Source organism: Piliocolobus tephrosceles, chromosome 9 (assembly GCF_002776525.5).
Source record: "Piliocolobus tephrosceles isolate RC106 chromosome 9, ASM277652v3, whole genome shotgun sequence".
NCBI classification, from domain to species: Eukaryota; Metazoa; Chordata; class Mammalia; order Primates; family Cercopithecidae; genus Piliocolobus; species Piliocolobus tephrosceles.
This window is the reverse complement of record NC_045442.1, coordinates 37,864,849-37,889,296: the sequence shown is the minus strand read 5'-3', so window position 1 is coordinate 37,889,296 and position 24,448 is coordinate 37,864,849. Positions and strand designations below refer to the sequence as shown.

The 24,448-nt window shown below is 40.0% G+C and overlaps 1 protein-coding gene across 7 annotated transcripts in view; it reads left to right on the top strand.

Annotated features, from left to right (window-relative positions):
• Nucleotides 1-3,274, top strand: part of ENTPD1 (ectonucleoside triphosphate diphosphohydrolase 1) — a 174,846-nt gene extending 171,572 nt beyond the window's left edge. For all 7 annotated transcript variants that reach the window (XM_023206248.2, XM_026446542.1, XM_026446543.1 and 4 more), the window contains one exon: nt 587-3,274. In XM_023206248.2, coding sequence (XP_023062016.1) covers nt 587-793 — 207 coding nt within the window. In that variant the 3' untranslated portion in view covers nt 794-3,274. The remainder of the gene's footprint in view (nt 1-586) is intronic.
• Nucleotides 3,275-24,448: the final 21,174 nt, after the last annotated feature.

The following is a 24,448-nucleotide window of genomic DNA, read 5'->3' as shown; positions in this document are numbered from 1 at the left end:
CCTGAGGATAACAGTGTCCTTACACTCTTGTCAGTGCTGATCTTGCTAATTCAAACTTAAATCTTTTCCTTGTTATAATATTCCAGACTTCCTTTAATTCCAGCAGTTTATTTTGTTTGAAAGATTATACCTATGTCAAATTTAGGACTGACACATGAGGTAGTCGTGATGCATGTGTGTATATACATTTTTTTAAAGAGACATGGTCTCACCCTGTCACCCAGGCTGGAATGAAGTGGTATGATCAGAGCTCACTGAAGCCTCAAACTCCTGGGATTAAGTGATCCTCCCCACCCAGGCTCCCAAATAGCTGAGACTACAGACGTGTTCCACCGTGCCCAGCTAATTTTATTTTCAACATAGTGAGGCAGGGTCTCACTGTGTTGCCCAGGCTAGTCTCAAACTCATGGCCTCAAGTGATCCTCTCTCCTTGGCCTCCCAAAGTGCTGAGATTACCGGCATGAGCCAGCCAGTGATTTATATTGTTTGAATTCTTCCAATGCATGATCCAATAATTCTAAGCCCTAGGTGATAACTCCTCTAACTCCTCCAACCACAAACAACAGACTTTCCCCACTGTTTGCAGATCCAGGGCAGCGACGCCGGCTGGACTTTGGGCTACATGCTGAACCTGACCAACATGATCCCAGCTGAGCAACCATTGTCCACACCTCTCTCCCACTCCACCTATGTCTTCCTCATGGTTCTCTTCTCCCTGGTCCTTGTCATAGTGGCCATCATAGGCTTGCTCATCTTTCACAAGCCTTCGTATTTCTGGAAAGATATGGTATAGCAAGAGCAGCTGAAATATGCTGGCTGGAGTGAGGAAAAAAATTGTCCAGGGAGCATTTTCCTCCATCGCAGTGTTCAAGGCCCTCCTTCCCTGTTTGCCAGGGCCAGTCTTGACCAGTGTGAAGCTTCCTTGGCTTTTACTGAAGCCTTTCTTTTGGAGGTATTCAACATCCTCTGCCTCAAGGACTTCCGGCAGACACTGTCTTTCATGAGTTTTTCCCAGCTACCCCTTTCTCCTTTGTACTTTGTGCTTGTGTAGGTTTTAAAGACCTGACACCTTTCATAATCTTTGCTTTATAAAAGAACAATATTGACTTTGTCTAGAAGAACTGAGAGTCCTGAGTCCTGTGATGGGAGGCTGAGCTGGCTGAAAGAAGAATCTCAGGAACTGGTTCAGTTGTACTCTTTAAGAACCCCTTTCTCTTTCCTGTTTGCCATCCATTGAGAAAGCCATACAATGTCTTTGGAGAAGGCAGACACACATTCCACTCCCAGCCTGCCCTGTGGGTAGCAGAATTTTCTACAGTAGGCAAATATGTGCTAAAGCCAAAGAGTTTTTTAAGAAATATATGTGCTCATGCAGTAAATACAGTTCTCAATCCCACCCAAAGCAGGGATGTCAATAAATCACATTCCTAGGTGATACCCAAATGCTACAGAGTGGAACACTCAGACCAGAGACTTGCAAAAAGCAGATGTACATATATACATTCAAACATCAGGGTTTACTATGTGGTAGGTGGTATATACATATCACAAAGAAAAATACGGTTACAACTCAGGGTCACAAAAGATGCATCTTCTAATGCATATTTTTATTATGGTAAAATATACATAAATACAATTCACCATTTTAACATTTAATTCATATTAAATACATATAAATCAGTGACATTTAGTACATTCACAGTGTTGTGCCACCATCACCACTATTTAGTTCCAGAACATTTGCATCAACAAGAAATTGTCTAGAGACAAGACTATCCTGGGTAGGCAGAAACCATAGATCTTTCTGTTTACAGCTGTGGAAACCAACTGTACCATAAAGATAGTTCACTGAGTTTTAAAGCCAAGCCACATCTTATTTTTCCAAGGTTTAATTTAGTGAGAGGGCAGCATTAGTGTGGAGTGGCATGCTTTTGCCCTATCATGGAATTTACACATCAGAATGTGCAGGAACCAAGTCTGGAAGTGTTGCCACCCCTGTCACAAAACTTGGGCTTTGTTTGCTTATTCCATGAAGCAGCAGCTATGGACTTTACCATGGAAACATGAAGAGACCCTCTACCCCTTTCCTTAAGGATTGCTGCAAGAGTTACCTGTTGAGCAGGATTGACTGGTGATGTTTCATTCCGACCTTGTCCCAAGCTCTCCATCTCTAGATCTGGGGACTGACTGTTGAGCTGATGGGGAAAGAAAAGCTCTCACACAAACTAGAAGCCAAATGTCCCTATATAGAGATCAAGTCACTTTTGACAACAGCCAGCTGAATATAAAAACTTAATAAAGCTGTGGAAAGGAACTCTTAATCTTCTTTTCTGCTACTTACGTTAAATTCACTAAATCTTGATTAGGAATCAAAATTCGAATTGGGACATGTTCAAATTCTTTCTAGTGGTAGTTGCCTATACTGTCATCACTGCTGTTGGTTTAGCATTTGTGGTGTACCACGCTGTGTGCTCAAGGGCATTACATTCATCTTCTCATTTAATCCTTACAACAATCCGAAGAAGGTAGGTGTTACCATTCCCACTTCACAGAAACAGAAACTGAGGTTCAGAGAGGTTAAGTCATTTGCCCAAATGGCTGAGCCAAACCTGCCATGCACCTAACCATTATTTTCTTTCTCAAACATACCAGGCTGTCTCCTCATAACATCCAAGCACGCACTTAAAACTCCACATGAATACAGGGTTCATGGGACATCGTATTCATAGAAAGGGAGGCAGAAAGCTGGTCTGTTTCTGATAGGCTTGTAATTTAATATCATTCTGCTCATGTGCTTTGGATGGAAGCACGTGTGGCATATGATGCTAATCAGTGGTTCCCATACCCCTGGCTTCCTAATTTTAATGTTTGCTCACTGCACAGTAGATTGACATCAAATAGTGGCTGCTGATGATGAAAATAAAGGTCAAATAAGTTAAGCCAATAGCAGCTCCCTTTTTCCTTCTGTCTGCATATACAAAGCACTGTCATGCACACAATCTATTCTGACCCTCTCACAACAACCCATAAGGGTGTAAATAGTATTTCCATTTTACAAATGAGGGTCACACAGACTATTACATGGCAGAGCAGATACTGCAACTCATGTCATCTGGTTGAAGCCTGTTGCTTTTTCTTTTCTAAACACTTTCCCTCAGCAAGTTGGAATTAGACCTCACAAGTCTCCTTCAGAGAACACAAATCTTTTGTTACTCCATTCCTGTTTTGTTGCCTAGGTCCAGTCTCCCGCTCCCCAGAGACGCCAAAAAAAAAACCCCACAAAACAAAATAAAACAAAAACAACAAAAACCACACACACACACACACACACACACACACACACACAAACCCTTTAAGGTATTTGGGAGCCAAACTCCACTTGTTAAAATCTCAAATTATGGAGGCAATCAGCAGACACAACCTAACCCCAATTCTTTTGGAGGAAAGGTTGGTTTAGAGGCAGATCCAGCAATCTGCTTTGGGCCACTTTGGGGTAGATGAAATAAGATGGGTTACTGTTAACTAATTTTAATATTGGATTGGCCATTGGTTATAACTGATTACGATTCTCCCCTGGATTTTCACCCAGGACTCAAAACTTGGTTCTGCTAATCCTGTTCCTTTATGAGGAACCTTTTAAAGTTTCCTTTATAAGGTGGGAGTTTTTAAATTAATTAATTTATTTTTTTGAGATGGAGTCTCACTCTGTCACCCAGGCTGGAGTGCAGTGGCACAATCTAGGCTCACTGCAAGCTCCGCCTCCTGGGTTCATGCCATTCTGCCTCAGCTTCCTGAGTAGCTGGGACTACAGGCGCCCACCATCATGTCCGGCTAATTTTATTTTTGTATTTTTAGTAGAGATGGGGTTTCACTGTGTTAGCCAGGATGGTCTTGATCTCCTGACCTCATGATCTGCCCCCCTCGGCCTCCCAAAGTGCTGGGATTACAGGTGTGAGCCACCACGCCTGGCCAGGAGGTTTTTTTTTGTATGAACCTATAGGGGAGAAAAAAGATCAGCAGAAGTCGTTACTTTTTTTTTTTTTTGAGACAGAGTCTCACTCCATTGCCCAGGCTGGAGTGCAGTGGCGCTATCTCGGCTCACTGCAACCTCCGCCTCCTGGGTTCAAGCGATTCTCCTGCCTCAGCCTCCCAAGTAGGAGGCTGAGGGATTGCAGGTGCCCACCACCATGCCCGGCTAATTTTTGTATTTTTAGTAGAGATGGCGTTTCACCATGTTGGCCAGGCTGGTCTCAAACTCCTAATCTCAGGTGATCCACCCACCTTGGGCTCCCAAAGTGCTGGGATTACAGGGGTGAGCCACTGTGCCCGGCCGGAAGTGGTTACTTCTGTAGACAAAAGAATAAGGCTACTTAATCAGGCTTTCTGTGTGACAGAAAGAGAAAGAAAACGTAAAAGTTTCAATTCATCCAATTCTTAATAAGAAATACATAAATAAAAGTTTTTAAAAGTACACTTCATTTTAATGTTGTATCAGTCAAGGTCCCTGCAAGAGACAGATGGTACACTCAAACTGGGTAACACAGGAGAGTTTAAGAGAGCAACTAAATCCAAAATACTATCAAGGAATCAATATAAAAATTGTTAATATTTTTCTCATACTAAGTTTTCAAAATATATTGTGTATATTACATTTATAGCACATCTTAATTAGGACTAGCCGTATTTCAAGTGCCCAGCTCACATGTGGCTTGTAGCTACCATAGTGGACAGCACATGTCCAAAAAAATACATGTAAAGTTAAAGTTTAAAAGACACAGGAACTAAACCCTCATGGTCCTTCCCTTGGGAGGTACGATGTAACATTTTTGCTATTGTTTATTATACATGACATTATTCCTAAAAAGGCTTTTGAGATCCTAGGTTGTATTCCTCAGGTTTTGTTGCCTTCCCATGAAGATGTGAAGGCAGGGATGCCTGTTATTCAGTCCAGGATGCATGACGAGAGACCTTGGGAAAGTTTCATCTAGATTTAAAGAGAATTCTTGATGCTTACGTTTCATACTCAAAATGTAAATTTGAATATTAAAATAAAGATGATTTTTCTTTTGGAGCTAGTCTTGCTCTGTTGCCCAGGGTGGGATGCAGTGGCATGATCACTGCAGCGTCGACCTCACAGGCTCAAGCGATTCTCCTGCCTCAGCCTCCTAAGCAGCTAGGACTACAGGTGTGCACCACCATGCTTACCTATTTTTTTTTCTGTAGAGACAGGGTTTCCCTATGTTGTCCAGGCTGGTCTCAAACTCCTGGCCTCAAGCAATCCTCCTGCCTTGGCCTCCCAAAGTGTTGAGATTACAGGTGTAAGCCACTGCACCCGGCCAAGATGAATATTTTAATAGCTCACAGAACAAAGTTTGCCACATAATGATAAAATTACTATTAAAACATATTCCCATTTATTGTCAGTTTAAAAGATGAACTGAGTTTCACCCAAACTGGTCTGGCCCCTCTCTGATAAAACTTCCAGTAGTTGCTGTCCTGTTAGAACTGACAGTTGCTCATAACTAGCTTTGCTTACTAACCATGTTTCTTTCCATTTGTATTAGATTCTTTTTATAACAGCTCAAAGTTTCATTAATTGCTGCAGTAAACATTGATTTTCATGTTTGTGAGTCTGCAAGCCAGCTGGGCGGCTCTACTTCAGTTGGTAAGGGTGGATCAGAGCTATTCATATACCTCTTGTTCTCCTTGTCTAGTGGTTTCTAGGGATATGTTCTCATAATGAACCCCACAGAGGCTCGTGAAAGTGAGAGGAAACTAGGATGCCTCTTAAGGCCTTGGTCAGGATGGGGTCTCCTGTCACTTCCATCACAGGCTATTGTAAGTCATATGACCAAGTTCAATAAAATATAAACAAGTTAGAAAAACAATGGGAGGAATGGCAAAGTCATATGGCCAAGGCCATGAGTGATTAATTTTAACACAGGAAAAAAGTGAAGCATTAAACGCAATTATTTAATATACAGTGCCTCATTAACTGAAATATAAAATGTGTTTACTGTAAAATATAATCTGCTTATCTCAGCAAAGAAATACTAATTTAAAAAGTATCATTACTTCTAAGACGTCATCAGTCTGCAACTTCTTTCCATAGCCTTAATCAGGATGCTCTGGCAGCTCCTACATTAGCCTCGCATTCTAAACTGGTCGATTTCCTAGAAAACCACACATCTATTTATTTTTATTTTATATGTTTAGGACAATGTATAGCTAATTACCCTACTTTTATTTGCATGCAAATCTAATACAATCAGTTTTATCACAGATATAATGGATTTTTCAATAGTGAGGAGAGAGGTGCCTTCATGAGCCTTCTCTTTAGAAAAGTGGCATTCAAGACTCTTCATTTGAAGTGAAGATTGCTATATCTTTTGCATATTAGATAAATTAAGTTATAAATTGACACTATAATCAACTGACACCATGATCAGTGATGATGATCACCCTCATCAGCACTAGAGTTGACTTTTTTTTTATAACCCCTTTGCATGTATGTTGAATAGCAAAGTTCATCAGAGAACATGTATTAGTCAATGGTAAGTAAGATATCCTCATCTAAGAAATAACATTACCTCTTCTAATAAAGTTCTAAGAAGAGAGGGAAGAAAAAGTCTTGGGAGCTAGTCAGGAAATAGCGTGTATTTGCAATTACCTAAACTGAACTCTACCATTACTCCTAACCCAGCTCCTCCTCCTGTGTTTTACATGATTAATGCCACCCCTGCCTCAACTAACCAAGATCAGCTTCATCACTGGGACCTCCCCATTCTGCCTGTGCAATATTTTTCCTTTTTATTTCTCCTTCTAATATTACTGTTATCGCTCCAGTAAAGATCTGTAATATATTTCACCTGGACTGATACCAGGAATGGTGGTGGTGCTTCCAATCTGTTGCTGCTAGATTAATCTTTGCAAAGCACAGGCTTAATTTCATTGCTCCTTAACTAAAACCACTAGTGGCTTTCCATTGCCTAAAAAATAAAGTCAACCTCCCCAGCAGACATTCAAGGCTTTCAGTGATCCATGGCTGTCAGCTCTCTCCAGGCTCACATCCCACTCCAGTCCTCTGATGTTTCCTACACTACACTACACTACACTACAGCCAGGTAGAATGACTGTTCACCCAACACCATTCAGGTTGTCTTCTCAGCCTGAAATACTCTTGCACCTTCAATTTCAGTTCAAGTGCCCCTTCATTTGTGAAGCCTTCTGCAAGTCTCCAAGTCAGAATGTCTCTTCCTTGTGCTACCACAACCCTTTACCTGACCCTCCATTAGTGCACTGAGACCATTCTGTTCAGTGTTCGGGTGAAGCTTCTTGGTGCAAAATATGTTACCTATTTCTTTCTGAAAAGTTGGATTCAGGGATATTTTAGTAGGACCCAAGGTAATAGTTCTAGCCAATCTCCCTGTCCACTGCCAAGCTGACTACAAACCCTTCTGTTGCTGGTGAGCTGGTCCATGCTAGTTCTGCTAGTTCTGCTTCATTCTATTTATCTCTTAATGTAACCATCTTCTTCCTCCAGGTTTTAAGAACCAGCCCAAGTCCTGGTTCCCTGATGAAGCTTATATTCCTCTAGCCACATCAAACTTTTTCTTTTTGGGACATGCCTTTAGTTTCTGTGTAGTTTGCCATGCAGCACTTCATTGTACACATTATTAAAACAGAATTTTAAGGATTAGAATGAACCTTAAAAGATCACGCGTCTCAAAATTTAATGTACATGCAAATTACCCAGGGATTTTGTTGAAATAAAAATTATTTAATTTTAGTTAATATAAATAATTCAATAGGTCTGGGGTGAGGCCTGAGGTTCTACATTTCCAACAAGTTGCCAGGTAAAGCCAATGCATCTGTCCAGGAACCACACTTTGAGTATCAAAGGTCTAGATGACATTATCATTCCAAAGAGTTTCTTTTACAGGCGCTCAGATCAGTGTTCATCCACTACCTGACTACCTGTCATTCATAGGCAGTCTGTTCCACAGCGGGCCAGCTAAAATGGCATTTACAAAGCTCACTCCTCTTATACAACAATCCAAGTGTTTCTTTTGTCAGTTTTCTGTGCCCCAGGAGATCCCTCTCTGCCTTGCCCTCTGCATTTGGGGGACCAGCACCTTGCACTCAGTGAAGGCCTGGAGTGCTTAAGAGGGATTTCTTCCAGCTCTCTTGCCCTGGCCTTGAGTGTATTAGGTGTATTACCTCTATGCTCTCAGTAGAGGCCCATAGGAAAGAGTAGGTAGGTTATGCGAGCTCACATCATCCTTTAAAAATGGTTTAAAAGTTTAGCTGGTTTCTTATTATTCCTGTCTGTGGATGTTTCCTTCTCCTGTCACTCTACTAGGGATGAAACAGCTAATCATGTTCAAGAGTTCAATTTAGATGGGTTTTTAAAAACTATGATTATATCAGTTCGTTTTCATGCTGCTGATAAAGATATATCTGAGACTGGGAACAAAAAGGGTTTAATTGGACTTACAGTTCCACATGGCTGGGGATGCCTCAAAATCAGGCGGGAGGCAAAAGGTACCTTTTACATGGTGGCATCAAGAGAAAAATGAAGAAGCAGCAAAAGCAGAAACTCTTGATAAACACATCAGATCTTGTGGGACTTATTCATTACCACAAAAATAGCACAGAAAAGACTGGCCTCCATGATTCAATTACCTCCCCATGGGTCCCTCTCACAACATGTGGGAATTCTGGGAGATACAATTCAAGTTGAGATTTGGGTGGGGACACAGCCAAACCATATCATTCTGCCTCAGGCTCCTCCAAATCTCATATCCTCACATTTCAAAACCAATCATGCTTTCCCAACATTTCCCCAATGTCTTAACTCATTTCAGCATTAACCCAAAAGTCCACAGTCCAAAGTCTCATCTGAGACAAGGCAAGTCGCTTTCACTTATAAGTCTGTAAAAGCAAGCTAGTTACCTCCTAGATACAATGGGGGGTACAGGTATTGGGTAAATACAGCTGTTCCAAATGAGAGAAATTGGCCAAAACAAAGGGGTTACAGGGTCCACACAAGTCTGAAATCCAGTGGGGCAGTCAAATTTTAAAGCTCCAAAACGACCTCCTTTGACTCCATGTCTCACATTCAGGTCACACTGATGCAAGAGGTAGGTTCTCATGATCTTGGGCAGCTCTGCCCCTGTGGCTTTGCAGGGTCCAGCCTCCCTCCTGGCTGCTTTCTCAGGCTGATGTTGAGTGTCTATGGCTTTTCCAGGCACAAGATGCAAGTCGATGGTGGACCTACCATTCTGGGGTCTACCATTCTGGGACTGTGGCCCTCTCCTCACAGCTCCGCTAAGCAGTGCCCCAGTAGGAACTCTGTGTGGGGGCTCTGTCCCACATTTCCCTTCCACATCACCCTAGGAGAGATTCTCCATGAGGGCTCTGCCCGTGCAGCAAACTTTTGCCTGGGCATCCAGGCATCTCCATATATCTTCTGAAATCTAGGCAGAGGTTCCCAAATCTCAATTCTTGACATCTGTGCATCCACAGGCTCAACACCACATGGAAGCTGCCAAGGCTTGGAGCCTCTACTCTCTGAAGCCACAGCCCAAGCTCTATGTTGGCACCTTTCAGTCGTGGCTGGAGCAGCTGGGACACAGGGCACCAAGTCCCTAGGCTGCACACAGCACTGAGACCCTGGGCTCTGCCCACAAAACCACTTTTTCCTCCTGGGCCTCTGGGCCTGTGATGGGAGAGGCTGCTGTGAAGGTCTCTGACATGATCTGGAGACATTTTCCCCATGGCCTTGGGGATTAACATTAGGCTCCTTGCTACTTATACAAATTTCTGCAGCCAGATTGAACTTCTCCTTTAAAAAAATGGGTTTTTCTTTTCTACTGCATCAGCAGGCTGCAAATTTTCCAAACTTTTATGCTCTTGTTTCCCTTTTAAAACAGAATGTTTTTAACAGCACCAAAGTCACTTTTTGAATGCTTTGCTGCTTAGAAATTTATTCCACCGGATACCCTAAATCATCTCTCTCAAGCTCAAAGTTCCACAAATCTCTAGGGCAAGGGTGAAATGCTGCCAGTCTCCTTGCTAAAACATAACAAGAGTCACATTTACTCCGGTTCCCAACAAGTTCTTCATCTCCATCTGAGACTGCCTCAGCCTGGACCTTATTGTTCATATCACTATCAGTATTTTTGTCAAAGCCATTCAACAAGTCTCTAGGAGGTTCCAAACCTTCCCGCGTTTTCCTATCTTCTTCTGAGCCCTCCAGATAAGATGTTGGTAGAAAAGTTATGAGAGAAAAACTGAGTAGTCTCTGAAGAAATACCAAAATAACCCATACTAGGTTCAGGCAGGAGTTAACATCTAACCAGATATATATAGAGAATAATGTCATAGATAACTGGAGAAAATATACTCTAAATCGGGGAAAGGCATATAATGACTTTCTCTCTACACCTCTTTGTCTCCCTTCAACCTTTTCTCTCTTCTGTGGCCTTATTTTCTATTCTAGTTTTTCTATTCCAGCACTTCTTTCTCTTTTCCTGGCTTTTCTTTTGATTTCTATACCTTTTTATATCTTTTCTTCTCTTGTTCTTTCCCTTTAGGGTGTCATGCTTCACCTTTCTCCTTGCCTTGCACTTCAATTTCTGAGGACAGTCATCTGCTAATGCTCTCACCTAAGTGGTACAGATTTAAAAACTACTGAATGATAGAAGAAAGGACTACTGGGTTGCGTAGGTTAAAAATATTTTTTGTAGCACATCTATAGGAATATTTTCAAGGCCCTTGTCTAACAATCATGTTTCTGATTTTTTTTTTTTTTTGAGATGGAGTCTCTTGCTCTGTTACCCAGGTGAGTGCAGTGGCGCAATCTTGGCTTACTGCAACTTCTGCCTCCCAGCTTCAAGAGATTCTCCTGCCTCAGCCTCCCAAGTAGCTGGGATTACAGGTGCCCACCACCATGCCCAGCTAATTTTTGTATTTTTAGTAGAGACAGGGTTTTGCCATGTTGGCCAGGCTGGTCTCAAACTTCTGACCTCAGGTGATATACCCACCTCAGCCTCCCAGAGTGCTGGGATTACAGATGTGAGCCACTGTGCCTGGCCTGTTTCTGATATTCTTTATGGTCAATAACTATTTAAATCTAAGTTATATTTACTTCAATCCTGAGAAATAACTTAATGGGGTATTTTCAATTCATAGCAATCAGAAATAGCCTTGGTTGTAAATTGAATCTACAGCGCAACAAATATGAATTTTAGTTTTGGGTTATAATTTTATACCACTTTTGAATGTTTATACAAATGCCCTAATTTGAAAGAAGTTTGAGTGTTTCATTGAAATAAAATACCATTCCTTAGTGTAGAGAACAAAACGACTGACTTGTTTAAATACCAATCAGGATTTATGTTAATAGGAAGTGGGTGGTCGTGAAAAGATCTTGGTCTTTGTAAGAATGTTTCTTGGTCAAAGTCCAAGTCTTCTGATGGCATTTATTCTTGCGGCTCACTAGGTGGGTGGTAATAGTAAAATACTTGCCTTGGTTCAGTTCCATTGTTGAAAACAAAATTTCTTAACTCCATTTGTTTTTGAAATTTTTGAGAAGGTGGCGATCTTTGTCCACAACCTCTATTAACACATTTTTTTCAAGGGCATTTTCTCTGAAAAATCATTGCTGGAATGGTCATGTAAAGGTCCCAGTGTATGATCTGATACTTCATCAGTACATTCTATATCTTCCAAATTCATTTCATCGTGAGAACAGTGAAGAAAGGTCTTTACCTTTGCAAACCACTTCTACTGAAGTAATGAAAACCTTGTACAGGTAACTGGTTCTGAAAATCCCCATGAGGTGAGTACTCACAGCTATATGGAAGAGTTGTTTTCATCTCCAGCCTGTTAACAAAACCAAAATCTTTCATTGGAAGCGTTCCTGAAAGTTCCTATAGGCCTAGTTATGAACAGTATGCATCTTTTGTCCACAAGCTTTGCTAACAAAATCAAAATCATCTCCAGGGTCTGGTTCATGGAGGTCACTGTGAGGCTGGTGATCATTAAATGGTCTTGGTTTTGTTCCAGGCACCCGGTTAATGAACTCCATCTCCTCTTGGGAGACATTGTAACACTGATGATTAGCAAAAAAATCAACATCTTGATCCTAGTCCCTTGTGAGCAAAATCCCAGTCTCTCAAGTGTCTCTTTTCTGGTGTGCTGTCACTACACTGGTATTCATCAAAATCCCTATGCCTTTGGACAGGTTCATTATTGACTTAATCATAATTGTTTATCTGTACACCATTTTGAGGGTATTGATCATTAAGAAGCCTTGACTTTTTCCCAGACCCATGTGTGGTGGGGGAAATATGCTATACATTCCCAGTATTTTAACAATAAATAAAAGATAAATGCTATGCTATTAGCAAAATCTCTCTTTACGCAATTCAACAGGAGACAAGATGACTTTGGTGTGATGTTTCCTAAATTGGGTTGTGCCTCATTTTCATTTCTCCTTTCTATCTACTTGTGAGCCCAAACACCCTCCCACTGAAGCAGCCTTGTTGTCTGGGGTGACACCTGAGGTTTGCTGTCTGACGACCATAGAGATCAAGGATGCAGACATACAAAGAGTGAGGTTGAGATCAGAAATTTAACAGGTGAAAGAGAATAGCTCTCTGCTACAGAGAGGGGTCTGCCAAGGACTATTTTGCCTTCACTATCTGCCTAAATAATCTCTTTCTATCTCGTGTATCACTATCAGCTATCAGCTTGTAACTATAAGCTTTAAAAATTCCAAACAAAAGTGTTTTGGTGTTAAATAATAAATTTTTAGTAAAAACTGGTGAACGCATTTAATGGCATCTTTTCATTTAAAGGAATGTGTCCTAACCAGGTCATTCTTTACTGTAATTTGATGCATTAAAGAAGTAAGCTTACAAATATGGCTGATGACATGCTGGTTTATTGTACTGACTTCATGTCAAAAGAAACAATCAAAATATAATTTACTCCTAAAGACATGGAGCTGATAACATTAAAATATTTATTATATAAATAGCATATTTGGGCTGTTTCTTGTTCTTAGTTGCTATAAATAAAGCTGCTATGAACATTCATATCAGATTTATGAGTGAACAAAAGTTCTCATTTCTCTGGGATAAATGCCCAAGAGTGAAACTGTTGGGTCCTATGCTAAGTCTGTTTCTATTTTTATAAGGAACTGCTAAACTGTTTTATAACACAAAAAACACACCAACTTGAAATAGAGATAAAAAAGAAGAATAGATTTCAGTTAGAATGAAAAAAGATAACTTTTAAAGACCTAGGATAAGATACTATAATTGACCACAAATTAGAACTGTGCTTCCTAGCAACAAGAAAAGGAAAAACAAAACAAAACAAAACCCAACATAAACAAAAATAACCCCCCAATCCCCACAATATCACCTGAAAACAAGCCAACCAATTTCTGGCACTACTATTTTTTTTTTTTTTTTTTTTTTTGAGACCGAGTCTTGCTCTGTGGCCCAGGCTGGAGTGCAGTGGTGCGATCTCGGCTCACTGCAACCTCCACCTCCCAGGTTCACGCCATTCTCCCGCCTCAGCCTCCTGAGTAGCTGGGACTACAGCACCCACCACCATGCCCGGCTACTTTTTTATATTTTTAGTAGAGACAGGGTTTCACTGTGTTAGCCAGGATGGTCTCAATCTCCTGACCTCGTGATCCGCCCACCTCGTCCACCCAAAGTGCTGGGATTATAGGCATGAGCCACCGCGCCCGGCCTCTGGCACTAACTGCTAAGAGGGATTTTCCCAAGGATTTATAAGAAACAGGAATATAACAGTTATTTTCAATGTTGAAGATAAATTCTTCCTTAGAATGGGAAAGCAGAGATTGTGTGAGGGAAAGGAACTGTGTCAAGGCAATATGAAGTGCTGTGGGAAGTTGAAGAGCTCTGTACACCCTTCCTGTAGGTTATGTCCTGTGAGGCTAATGCCTAACAGTGCTTGGCACTGCTCAAGTGCTCCTTCTCCTGGGAAAGAGAAAATTCAGAATTGTGTCTGTTCTAACTTGTATTAAATCAGTTCACAGTAGATAATCTCAATGTATTGAAAATAAGTTATATATTTCATTTTTTCTCAAAAAATCAAACCAAAGACAAACACAAACTATTTCTTATATTTAAACTAGTACTGGGTATTCTGAAATTAGTTTTGTAGAGAAAAATGCCACCAAAGAGTGCAGAAACTTTTCAAAGATAGAGAAGATTGCAAGATTTTTTTCTATTGTCTTGTCAGTTTAATATACACACACACATACACATTATATGTGAAAGTCATAGAAAAGATTCTCGTACCATTTGATAAACCTTAATTCAGTTTCTGATATATCAGTAGAATAAATACAAGTTATTACTAAGAATCATAGCATTTTAGATTTTGAAGAGCATAGAGATTATCTATTTCAACATTTCCCAGTTTGGAGAACCTTATTGTCCCATATCATAATGCTTGTTCTGTGGGGAAAAAAAGTGAGTTCTGTGTTTAAATAAGTTGGGGAAATGCTGGGCTAAATACAATTTAATAAATTTCTTCAGGATGTCTAATGCTTTTAATGAGTGAATGTTCATGGTCATAGTGGGCTGCATTTCCCAAACTTACTTTACTTTAAAAAATACTTTTGATTCCTGTAAAACTAACAATATCTCATGAAACACTGTGTTTTTAGAATACAGCATAAGAATAGCTAACTGATCTGGTCCAACTCCTTATGTTATAAATTAAACGTCTGTGGCCTAAAAAAAGTTATCACTTATCTAGGTCACATACAATTAATAAGTGGCAGAGCTAAGCACTGAACCCAAATTTCCTGATTCCCAATCCTATGGATTTCCCCCACTACTCTATTATTTTAAAAATATGTTTCATAATTTTTATAAAATATTCATTTAAAATCATGTTACTAATACCCATGAAAGTCTTTATGTAGAGGCCATTCTCTGGATTCTTCCATAGAATTATTGGTTGGGGGATTTGCATCTTCATCTGAATCCCAGACACCCATTCCAAGATTACTAGAAGAAAAGTATCAATCAACAACAGAAGCTCAAAATTCAATCAGAAACAGTCATAGGCTTTTAGAAACATAAGTTGAACATAAAATGAGAAAAAGGCAAATCTATACACCATTCATATCTTGGGAATCTATAGATATGTTGCCATTTGTCATAGTGGAAACAAGAATAACACATCATCAAGCACAATTTTAGAGAGTCTTTTCAATTGTTAGGCTATACCCGTTATCTCCTGTGGCCAAGACAGCATAAAAATTATTAGGGATTTAAAGAATACGCATTATGAGGAAAGTTTAAAGGAAGAGAGAGAGGAAGTGGGAAATTAGGTCAGGGGTACTGAAGTACTGAATTAACTAATGAGCCCTTATAAGTATTTTTAGCTTCACCAAAATATAATCAAAACAGTATACAAAATAATAATAATGGTATTTTAATATCTTTAATAGTGGAGATTTGGTACTAATTTTGATTATTCCTCCCTTCATTAGAGACTTTTTAAGAACTCTTGCTTCAATAGATGGTTATAAATTCCCTTTTTTTCTTGTTGTAGATAATACACAAGTATCCCGTGACTTTAAAAATGTTTTTACTTCATCACTTATAAGATGCATATAATCAATCTGAAATTCTACAGAAGAAACTCTGCATATTATAATTTTGTTTAAAAGGAATTTTAGCTGGATAGGGATTCCTTGTACAGTCCTTTAGTACATGAGTAATGACTATTTGAGGTATAAATCTCAGAGTTAATAGCTAACACTTATTGAGCTCCTACCATATTTGGCACTATGCTAAGAGCTTTACTTCTATTAACTCATTTAATCCTTACAACAACCTGTGAGGTACTATCTCCATATTATAGTTCAGAAAACTGTGGCACAAAAATTGTAACGTGGAAGCAGTGAAATTTAAACATAGGCTTTCTGGCTCTGCCTCCCATGTTCTTAGCTAATGCTATGGATTGAATGTTTGTGTGCCCCTAAAATTCGTATGTGGAAGTCCTAATCCTTAAGTGTGATGGTATTTGAATGTGGAGACTTTGATGAGTAATTAGGTCATGAGGGTGGAGCTCTCATGAATGGGAATAGTGCTCTTATAAGAAGAGACATAAAAGAGATGATCTCTTTCTTGGATATGTGACGATACAGCAAGAAGGTGTCTGTCTGCAAACCAGGAAGAGAGCCTTCACCAGGAACTGAATGAGCTGGCACCTTGATTTTGAACTTCCCAGCTGTCAGAACTGTAAGGAATAAATTTCTGTTGTTTAAACTACTCAGTGTATGGTATTTTTGTTACAGCAGTCTTAACTAAGACAGCCAAAAAGTTATATTGTCTCTTTCCAAGGAGGTAATTGATTTTAAGTACAAAGCAGTGGCCAGCCCCGTTCTATTTAGTACATGAGTCGACATGAGTTCAGGAAATTTTTACTTAAGTCTAATCTATTCCTAATTCAAATTATTTCTGGCTGGTTTGAATAAATCCTCCCAGATAATTCTACTTTTCTTTCCAATACTGACCTCTAAATTACTTGAGCAGGACCTGCCTTTCTCTAAGGACTACATTTAGTCTGAAATATCTTTTTTGTTGTTTTTGTTTTTGTTTTTTTTGAGACAGAGTTTCGCTCTTGTTGCCCAGGCTGGACTGCAAATGGCACGATCTTGGCTTACTGCAAGCTCTGCCTCCCAGCTTCAAGTGATTCTCCTGCCTCAGCCTCCCAAATAGCTGGGATTACAGGCGCCTGCCACCATGCCCGGCTAACTTTTGTATTTTTAGTGGAGACGGGGTTTCACCATGTTGGCCAGGCTAGTCTAGAACTCCTGACCTCAGGTGATCCACCTGCCTCAGCCTCCCAAAGTGCTGGGATTACAGGCATAAGCCACTGTACCCGGCTCTAGTCTGAAATATCTTGATACTCACCCTCTACAAGCCTTTCCTCTTTCTGAGCTGTAGCTTACCTAGACACCTGAATTTCCTTCTCAGCTATCATTCATTGGAACCCAGACCCAGTAGGTGTTTCTTAAAATTTTCAGGCAGCTTATTTTCATGTTAGCTCTACAGCCTCATAGAAAATCAAAATCATGTAAGCAGTAGTATGTAACCAATATTTGGGTCCTAGACGTACCCAAGTATATTTTAAATGTTCATGGGACCTTGCAATCATCAAATCCAAATTTTTCATTTTATAGATAAGAAAAGTGGGCCGGGTGTTGTGGCTCATACCTGTAATCCCAGCACTTTGGGAAGTCGAGGTGGACGGATCACCTGAGGTCAGGAGGTTAAGACCAGCCTAGCCAACATGGTGAAACCCCGTCTCTACTAAAAATACAAAAAAAAAAAGTTTGCCAGGCGTGGTGGTGTGCGCCTGTAGTCCCAGCTACTTGGGAGGCAGAGGCAGGAGAATTGCTTGAACCCAGGAGATGGAGGTTGCAGTGAGCCGAGATCGTGCCACTGCACTCCAGTCTGGGTGACAGGGAGAGACTCTGTCTCAAAAAAAAAAAAAAAACAAAAAACAAAAAAAGTGACACCCAGAAAAGACAGATTGCTTAAAGCTAGACAGTGGGAGAACAACAAAAGTAGTCATTTGTGGGTCCCCAAGACCAGTGTCATCCTTTTAAAGTAGACGAACAAATGCTTAAACCTCATATTTTCAATTCAGTCCAACAAATACTTAGGAAGAACTGAAGTAGTATTCTACTTAAAAGGGCTAGTCAAAGCTGGTCCATATTTACTATATTGTAATACAATTTCTAAAAACTGGCTGCAGTAGGCAGAATAATGCCCCTCTTCCCAGAAAGATACCCACATCTTAATCTCTGGCACCTCTGAATATGTTACCTTATATGGCAAATGGGAATTGGCAGATGTGGCTAAGATGGGAAGGTTGCCTGGATTATCAAGGTGGGTCCAATCGAATTATGTAGGCTGTTAAAATTGGAGAACCTTTCTGGCTGTGGGTATTTGACTATGGATGAAAGGTACACAGAGATGCAAAGTTGTTGACTTTGAAGATGGAGGAAGGGGGCCAATATCCACGAAGTGTGGGTGGCATCTAGAAGCTGCAAAAGGCAAGGAAACAAATCTCCTGTAGGGCCTTCAGGAAGGAATGCAGGCCTGCTGACACCTGATTTTAGCCCACTGAGACCCACGTTGGACTTCTAACTTACGGAACTGTAAGGTATTGTGTGTTTTTTAAGGCACTAAATTTGCAATAATTTGTAATAGCAGCAATGGGAAACCAACCCACTGGCACTGATCACAAACTCAAATTTCCAGTTTCCTCTCTGGTCCAAGTATCAACCCAAAAAGTAGGGACGTAAATTAGAACTCTGATTCATGAGGGCAGTGAATCTAGAAGGTTCTCAGATGTGGGTACATGAAATGATCACTTTTTAATTTTTATGTAATTGCTCTTGGGTGGGACCAGACATCAGGTTAAAAAAAAAGTCATGATAAATTCTAATGTATAATCAAGTTCAAAACTCTATTCTAGGAACAAAAGAAAATAAGCATCTGAATTGCCTGTTGGGGGAATAACTTTGTTCTCTAATAGGTATCCAGGACTTTTTCTTTTATTGAGAGACAGAGTCTCACTCTGTCACCCTAGCTGGAGTACAGTGGCACCACTATGGCTCACTGCACCCTCAACCTCCCAGACTCTAGTGATCCTCCTGCCTCAACCACCCAAGTAGCTTGGACTACAGGTACACACTACCACACCCAGCTGTATTTTTATTTTTTGCAGAGGTGGGCTCTTCCTATGTTGCCCAGGCTGGTCTTGAATTCCTGGGCTCAAGTGATCCTCGTGACTCAGCCAAAGTGCTTGGATCACAGGTGTGAACCACTGTGCCTGGCCAGTAGCTAGGATTTCTTAGAAGACAAACACCATATCCTTATACCCAAACTGGTACAGTTAGCAGTTTTATAGAAAGCAGTCAGCACAGGTTGCCAAGATGAGCAAAGCTGTGTTTCATTAAAGCATTACAAGGGCTATCCTTCAGATTTTAGCCAAGGGACTATGTACACAACTGCAGTCACCTGTGCCCCAACAGTTCAATGACTTTGAGAGCTGGTGAGGCTAAATATCTCCTCTCTACATAATGCATCAATCTGGGTGATTGGTACCAAGTGAGAAACCCAAATGGGAAATCAACCCATTCCTCCCCCCAACTCACGCACCTACATCTCTTCACCATTATTTTAGTAAGTCTCTCTTTAAAAACCTTCAACTGTTTTCCTCACCATCTCTTCTGCCACCGCCTTAGATTAGGCCTTAATTAATTTTTCCTTTAATTTCTGTAATTTTTCCCACACTAATCTCTGTGCCCCCAGCCTACTTCCATTCTTCCATACTGTGAAACATACATTTGGTCATAGTCCATTTCCTGACATACAACTCCCAAAACCCTTGGAATCTCCAGAGTGGTAAGAGTGCCTTTTGTATACTAATGAGATGACTGGTGACTGGGGACCCTGATAGCCTTAGCATTATACATTAGAATGTCTGGTCCTCAGAAAAACCAAGGCAGGATTAAAGTGTTGGGACTTTCAGCTCTATCCCTTAACCTTTGGGGAGGGGAGAAAGGCTGTAGGTTAATCTCCGCACCAATGGCCAATGATTTCATCCATCATGCCTGCCTAATGAAGCTTCCATCAAAATACAAAAGGCTTGGGTTTGGACAACTTCTGGATAGCTGAACACGTGGAGGTTCCTAGAAGGTGGCTTGCTTGGTTCCTTAGAAGGGCACGGAAGCCTGGTTCCCCTTCCCACATACTTTGCCCTGTGCCTCTCTTGTCTAGTTATTCCTCTGTATCCTTTGCAATGTCCTTTTTAATGAATGGGTAAATGTAAGTGTTTCCCCGCATACTGTGAGGCACTCTAGAAAATTAATAGAATGATTTAAGAGGGGTTATGGGAACTCTGATCTATAGCCAGTTGTCAGAAGTACAGACTGCAACCTGGGGCTTGTGATTGGCATCTGAAGTGGGGGACAGTTTTGTGAGACTAAGTCCTCAACCTATGGGATCTGATGCTATCTCCAGGTAGATAGTGTCAACAGAATTGAATTACAGGACACCCAGATGGTGTCCACAGCAGAACTGCTTGATGTGTGTGGGAAAATCCCCACACATCTGGTGTCAGAAGTGTTGAATAGCTGTGTGAGAACAGGGAAAACACCTTTTTTCCTACATGTAAACTATCTATTCGAATCTGTCTTACTCTCTGGTGCCAGAGTAATCTAAGATACATAACTTATTATGTGACTTCTACATAAAATGCCTCCGTGACTACATTTTGCCTTTAGGCTATAATTCAAATCTTCCTAAGACAAGTCAGCTCCTTCCTGCTCTCACCCTTGCTATCTGCCCCTAGGTGAACTTATAATCTAGGCATTCTCACTACTTGTGAATCTCCCATGCACCATGCTTTCACACCTCTGTGATCCAGCTTACATTGTTTTCTTTGCCTACCCAATGCTTCCTTTACATTTCTGCTCAGACATCAGAATACTCTGACTCTTCTCCATCAACCTTCTCTGAGTACCCATATGTTCATTATCTGAAATTACCTTATGTGTTGAATGCCTTTCTCCAGCACCATCCACACATTCGTTGTTTCATCCCATCATCAAATGTGTTTTAGGTGCCCAAAATATTCCACACACCATTTAAACACTTAGAGATACCAAATCAATCAAAGTCCCTGCCCTTAAGAGGGACAGACCAAAAGCAAGTACATACATCATTTCTGATAGTAATAAGTGCTTTGAAGGAAATCCAAGATCATGCAATCAACAGTGACTAGAAGAGAGGAACAGCAGTAAATAAGACAGTCATGGAAGGCTGGCCCTCTGAGAAGGTGACATTTGAACTGAGCCATGCAAAGATAAAGCATTCTAGGCAGAGGAAACAGCAAGTGCAAAATCCCATCATATAAGGCCTTCCAAGTCCACACAGATTTACAAGCTTCACGGCCTGGTCTGGGTTAACCTGAAATCATCAAAAGGATCAAAATCCAGTGGAGTTTATTCAAGTAAAAAGCTGGGAATAGCCATTTGGGAGACAAAGACTCCAGAGAAATAGGGTCAGTGTTCCAAAGTTCAAAGTTAAATTCTTGCATATATAGGCAGAAAACAAAGAAGTTTAGTAGGTTTCTAACATTTTCTAGAAGGCTAGTTTATGAGTTTCTTTTCTGTATGGCTTGTTTTCTTTACAGTTGGTTTTCATTTCCTTTCCAATTTAAAAGAGGTATTTAACACTCCATCTTAACACACTGTGATAGCCATGAAATCTTTGGGTGAGAAACTAAAAAGGAAGTTAATCTATAATAAAAACCAACAGTAACAGGGAAGGGGTCTTTCCTGGAGCCCTTTAGTCATTTGTACATTTGTAACATTTTGTAAAGCACTGTGAGCAAGGAGGATGGTTAATTTATAATCATAGAAACAAAGATTACAGCTTCCCAGGTTACAGCTACTTGTAATGTGACTCAGGCCCCATAATCACATTTCTTTAAGGCTCAAAATAGTTTGGAGTTCCAACAGCTTAGATTTTGAATTACTTATTTTCACACCTGTCTTATTCATTGCTGAATCCTCAGAGCTAGCAGAGTGCCAGGACACAGTAGGTATTCCATAAATACTTGTGGAGTGGATAAAGTGTCTATTTGCTGGTTTACTTACCTATCTCCTTGAGGGCAAGGGCTCCTTCTGACCTCTGTAGGTCTAGTGTTGAGCTGTATGCCTGGCACATAGAGGTGCTTAACAGAATTGCTGAGCAGCATATAAAAGATGTTGCTTGAGTACCATACAGCATGTAAAAGATGTTGCATGAATACCATTATCTTCATTAGAGAAGATAAAATGAAATGGAAAGTATTCTTTAGGAACATGCCATTGAGTTTAGGCTAAAAGACACTAAGATTTTTGAATTGTTCCAGCGTTGTTTAGTTTCATAAAGTAGAAAACTGACATCTAGGCATGTTATAAAAGCAATCTTCTCAGGGCTAAAGGCCAGAGAAGGCAGGACAAATTATATATTAGTATCTATAAATAGCAATCACAACCTTAGATAGATGTTAATGTTGACATGAGCTCAGAAAATGACTTATGTGAATTCTAGTAAAATGCCCCCAGATTAATTTTCTGGTATTGTTAATTTTCAAATGTCATCTATTGGGAAGAACATTTCTTTAGGTAGGGACTAAAAACAAGCACAAGCAAAAGGTTGCAAAGGGAAGAAGACTATAAGGAGAGAATATTTAATCAAGCAGCTCTTATAAGAAATTAGTAACCAATAAATTTTCCTCCCAGAATACCTCAATAAATACTGAGAAGGAAATCCCCAGCTTTCAGGCAAAATTCAGTTTCTGGTTTGATTTTATTTAGCTTATGAAACACTGAAAGACCATAATGCAAACAAAACAGATGTGGTGTCAAAGAAACAAATATACATAAAACATTCATTCTTTTTATGAGCTACACAAACTATCCCTAAGACCTGTGATTTGAAAAGAAATTGTTCCTTAGAGAAGCGGGGATTTTGTACATAACTAAGGTATGAGAAACATTTAGGGGTCATCTGGCAGACACAACAGCCAAAGTGACAAGAGAATGGGAATAAAAGCAAAGCCAAAGAGAGTTTTATAAAACCTCTACAGTGAGAAGAATAGAGACAACCAAAGTGATTGAGAGCTATCAGAAAAGAGGCAAACCTGGATAATTACTGTGTTCAAAATAAAAAAATTTAAGTACAGGTTGAGTATCCCTCATCTGTAATGCTTAGGACCAGAAGTGTTTCTGATTTCAGATTTTTGTGGATTTTAGCATATTTGCACTATGCCAGTTGAGCATCCATAATCCCAAAATCTGAAATCTGAAATGCTCTAATGAGCATTTCCTTTGAGAGTCAGGTCAATGCTCAAAAAGTTCCATATTTTGGAGCATTTCAATTTTCAGATTTTTGGATTTGGCATTCTCAGTCTGTATGTGTAGATGCCAGATACTGCAAAGAAAAGGCTGCAGGATTTGGCTAGGTTGTTGGTGATTTCTGAGAAAGCAATTGCATTAAGTGGTGAAAACAAACCACACATTTAAGAAGAGAATGGCACAGTAAAGAAATGGAGGTGGTGATCACAGACAAGGTGCTTTCAAATGTTTGACAATAGGCACAACAAGAAAATGGAATAGTAGTTCATACAAGAGAATAGAAACCATCAGAACACTTCTAGGTATGTTTGAAAGCAAGAGGAAAGCGGCCAGGGAGATTTAAGATGCCAGAGGGGAAAGTGATAGGGACAGTGAGATCCTAGAGCTAAAAAGGAAACATATTCTATAGACATGAAACTTTTTTTTTTCTTTAAAAAAAGGAAACTTTTTCTAAGAATAAGGCAAAGACTAATAAAAAGGGAAATGGGGTAGTGATCTATTCTTATAGTGATAATTAAATTCTATTGCCAATATGCATAAGCTTTATTGTAAAGAATCAATCTAAATGGGATAATGGCAGAAAGCCATTCAGGAATACAAAATGCAAATTATAAATAGGGAAATGCAAATTAAAAGCACAATGAGATACCCTTTCAAACCCACTAAAATAATGAATAAAAATGATAGACAATAACAAATATTGGCAAGGATATAGAGCAATGGCTAAACTCACTTTGGAAAATAGTTGGGCAATTTGTTTAAAAGTTAAATATAAATTTGCCATGTGACCCAGAAATTTCACTCCTAGATATCAATCCATGATAAATGAAAACATGTATCCATACAAAGACCTCAATATGAATGTTCTTAGCAACCTTATTAACAGTAGCCCAAAATGGGAAACAACTGAAATGTCCACTGTGAACCCTGACTATCTGAGATAGGTCTCAGTTAATTTAGAAAGTTGATTTTGCCAAAGTTGAGGATGCGTGCCTCTGAGACAGCCTCAGGAGGTCCTGATGACATGTGGCCAAGGTGGAGCACAGTTTGGTTTTATACATTTTAGGGAGACATGAGACATAAATCAACACATGTAAGATGAACACTGGTTTTGTCTGGAAAGGCGTGACAACTCGAAGCTGGGAGGGGGCTTCCAGGTCATAGGTAGATAAGAGACAAATGGTTGCATTCTTTTGAGTTTCTGATTAGCCTCTCCAAAGGAAGCAATCAGATATGCATTTATCTCAGTGAGCAGAGGGGTGACTTTGAATACAATGGGAGGCAGGTTTGCCCTAAGCAGTTCCTGGCTTGACTTTTCCTTTTAGCTTAGTGATTTTGGGGCCCCAAGATTAATTTTCCCTTCACACCACCAACTGATGAATAGGTAGACAAAATGTGGTTTATCTATATGATGTAATATTATTCAGCAAAAACAGGAATGAACTACTGATATATGCT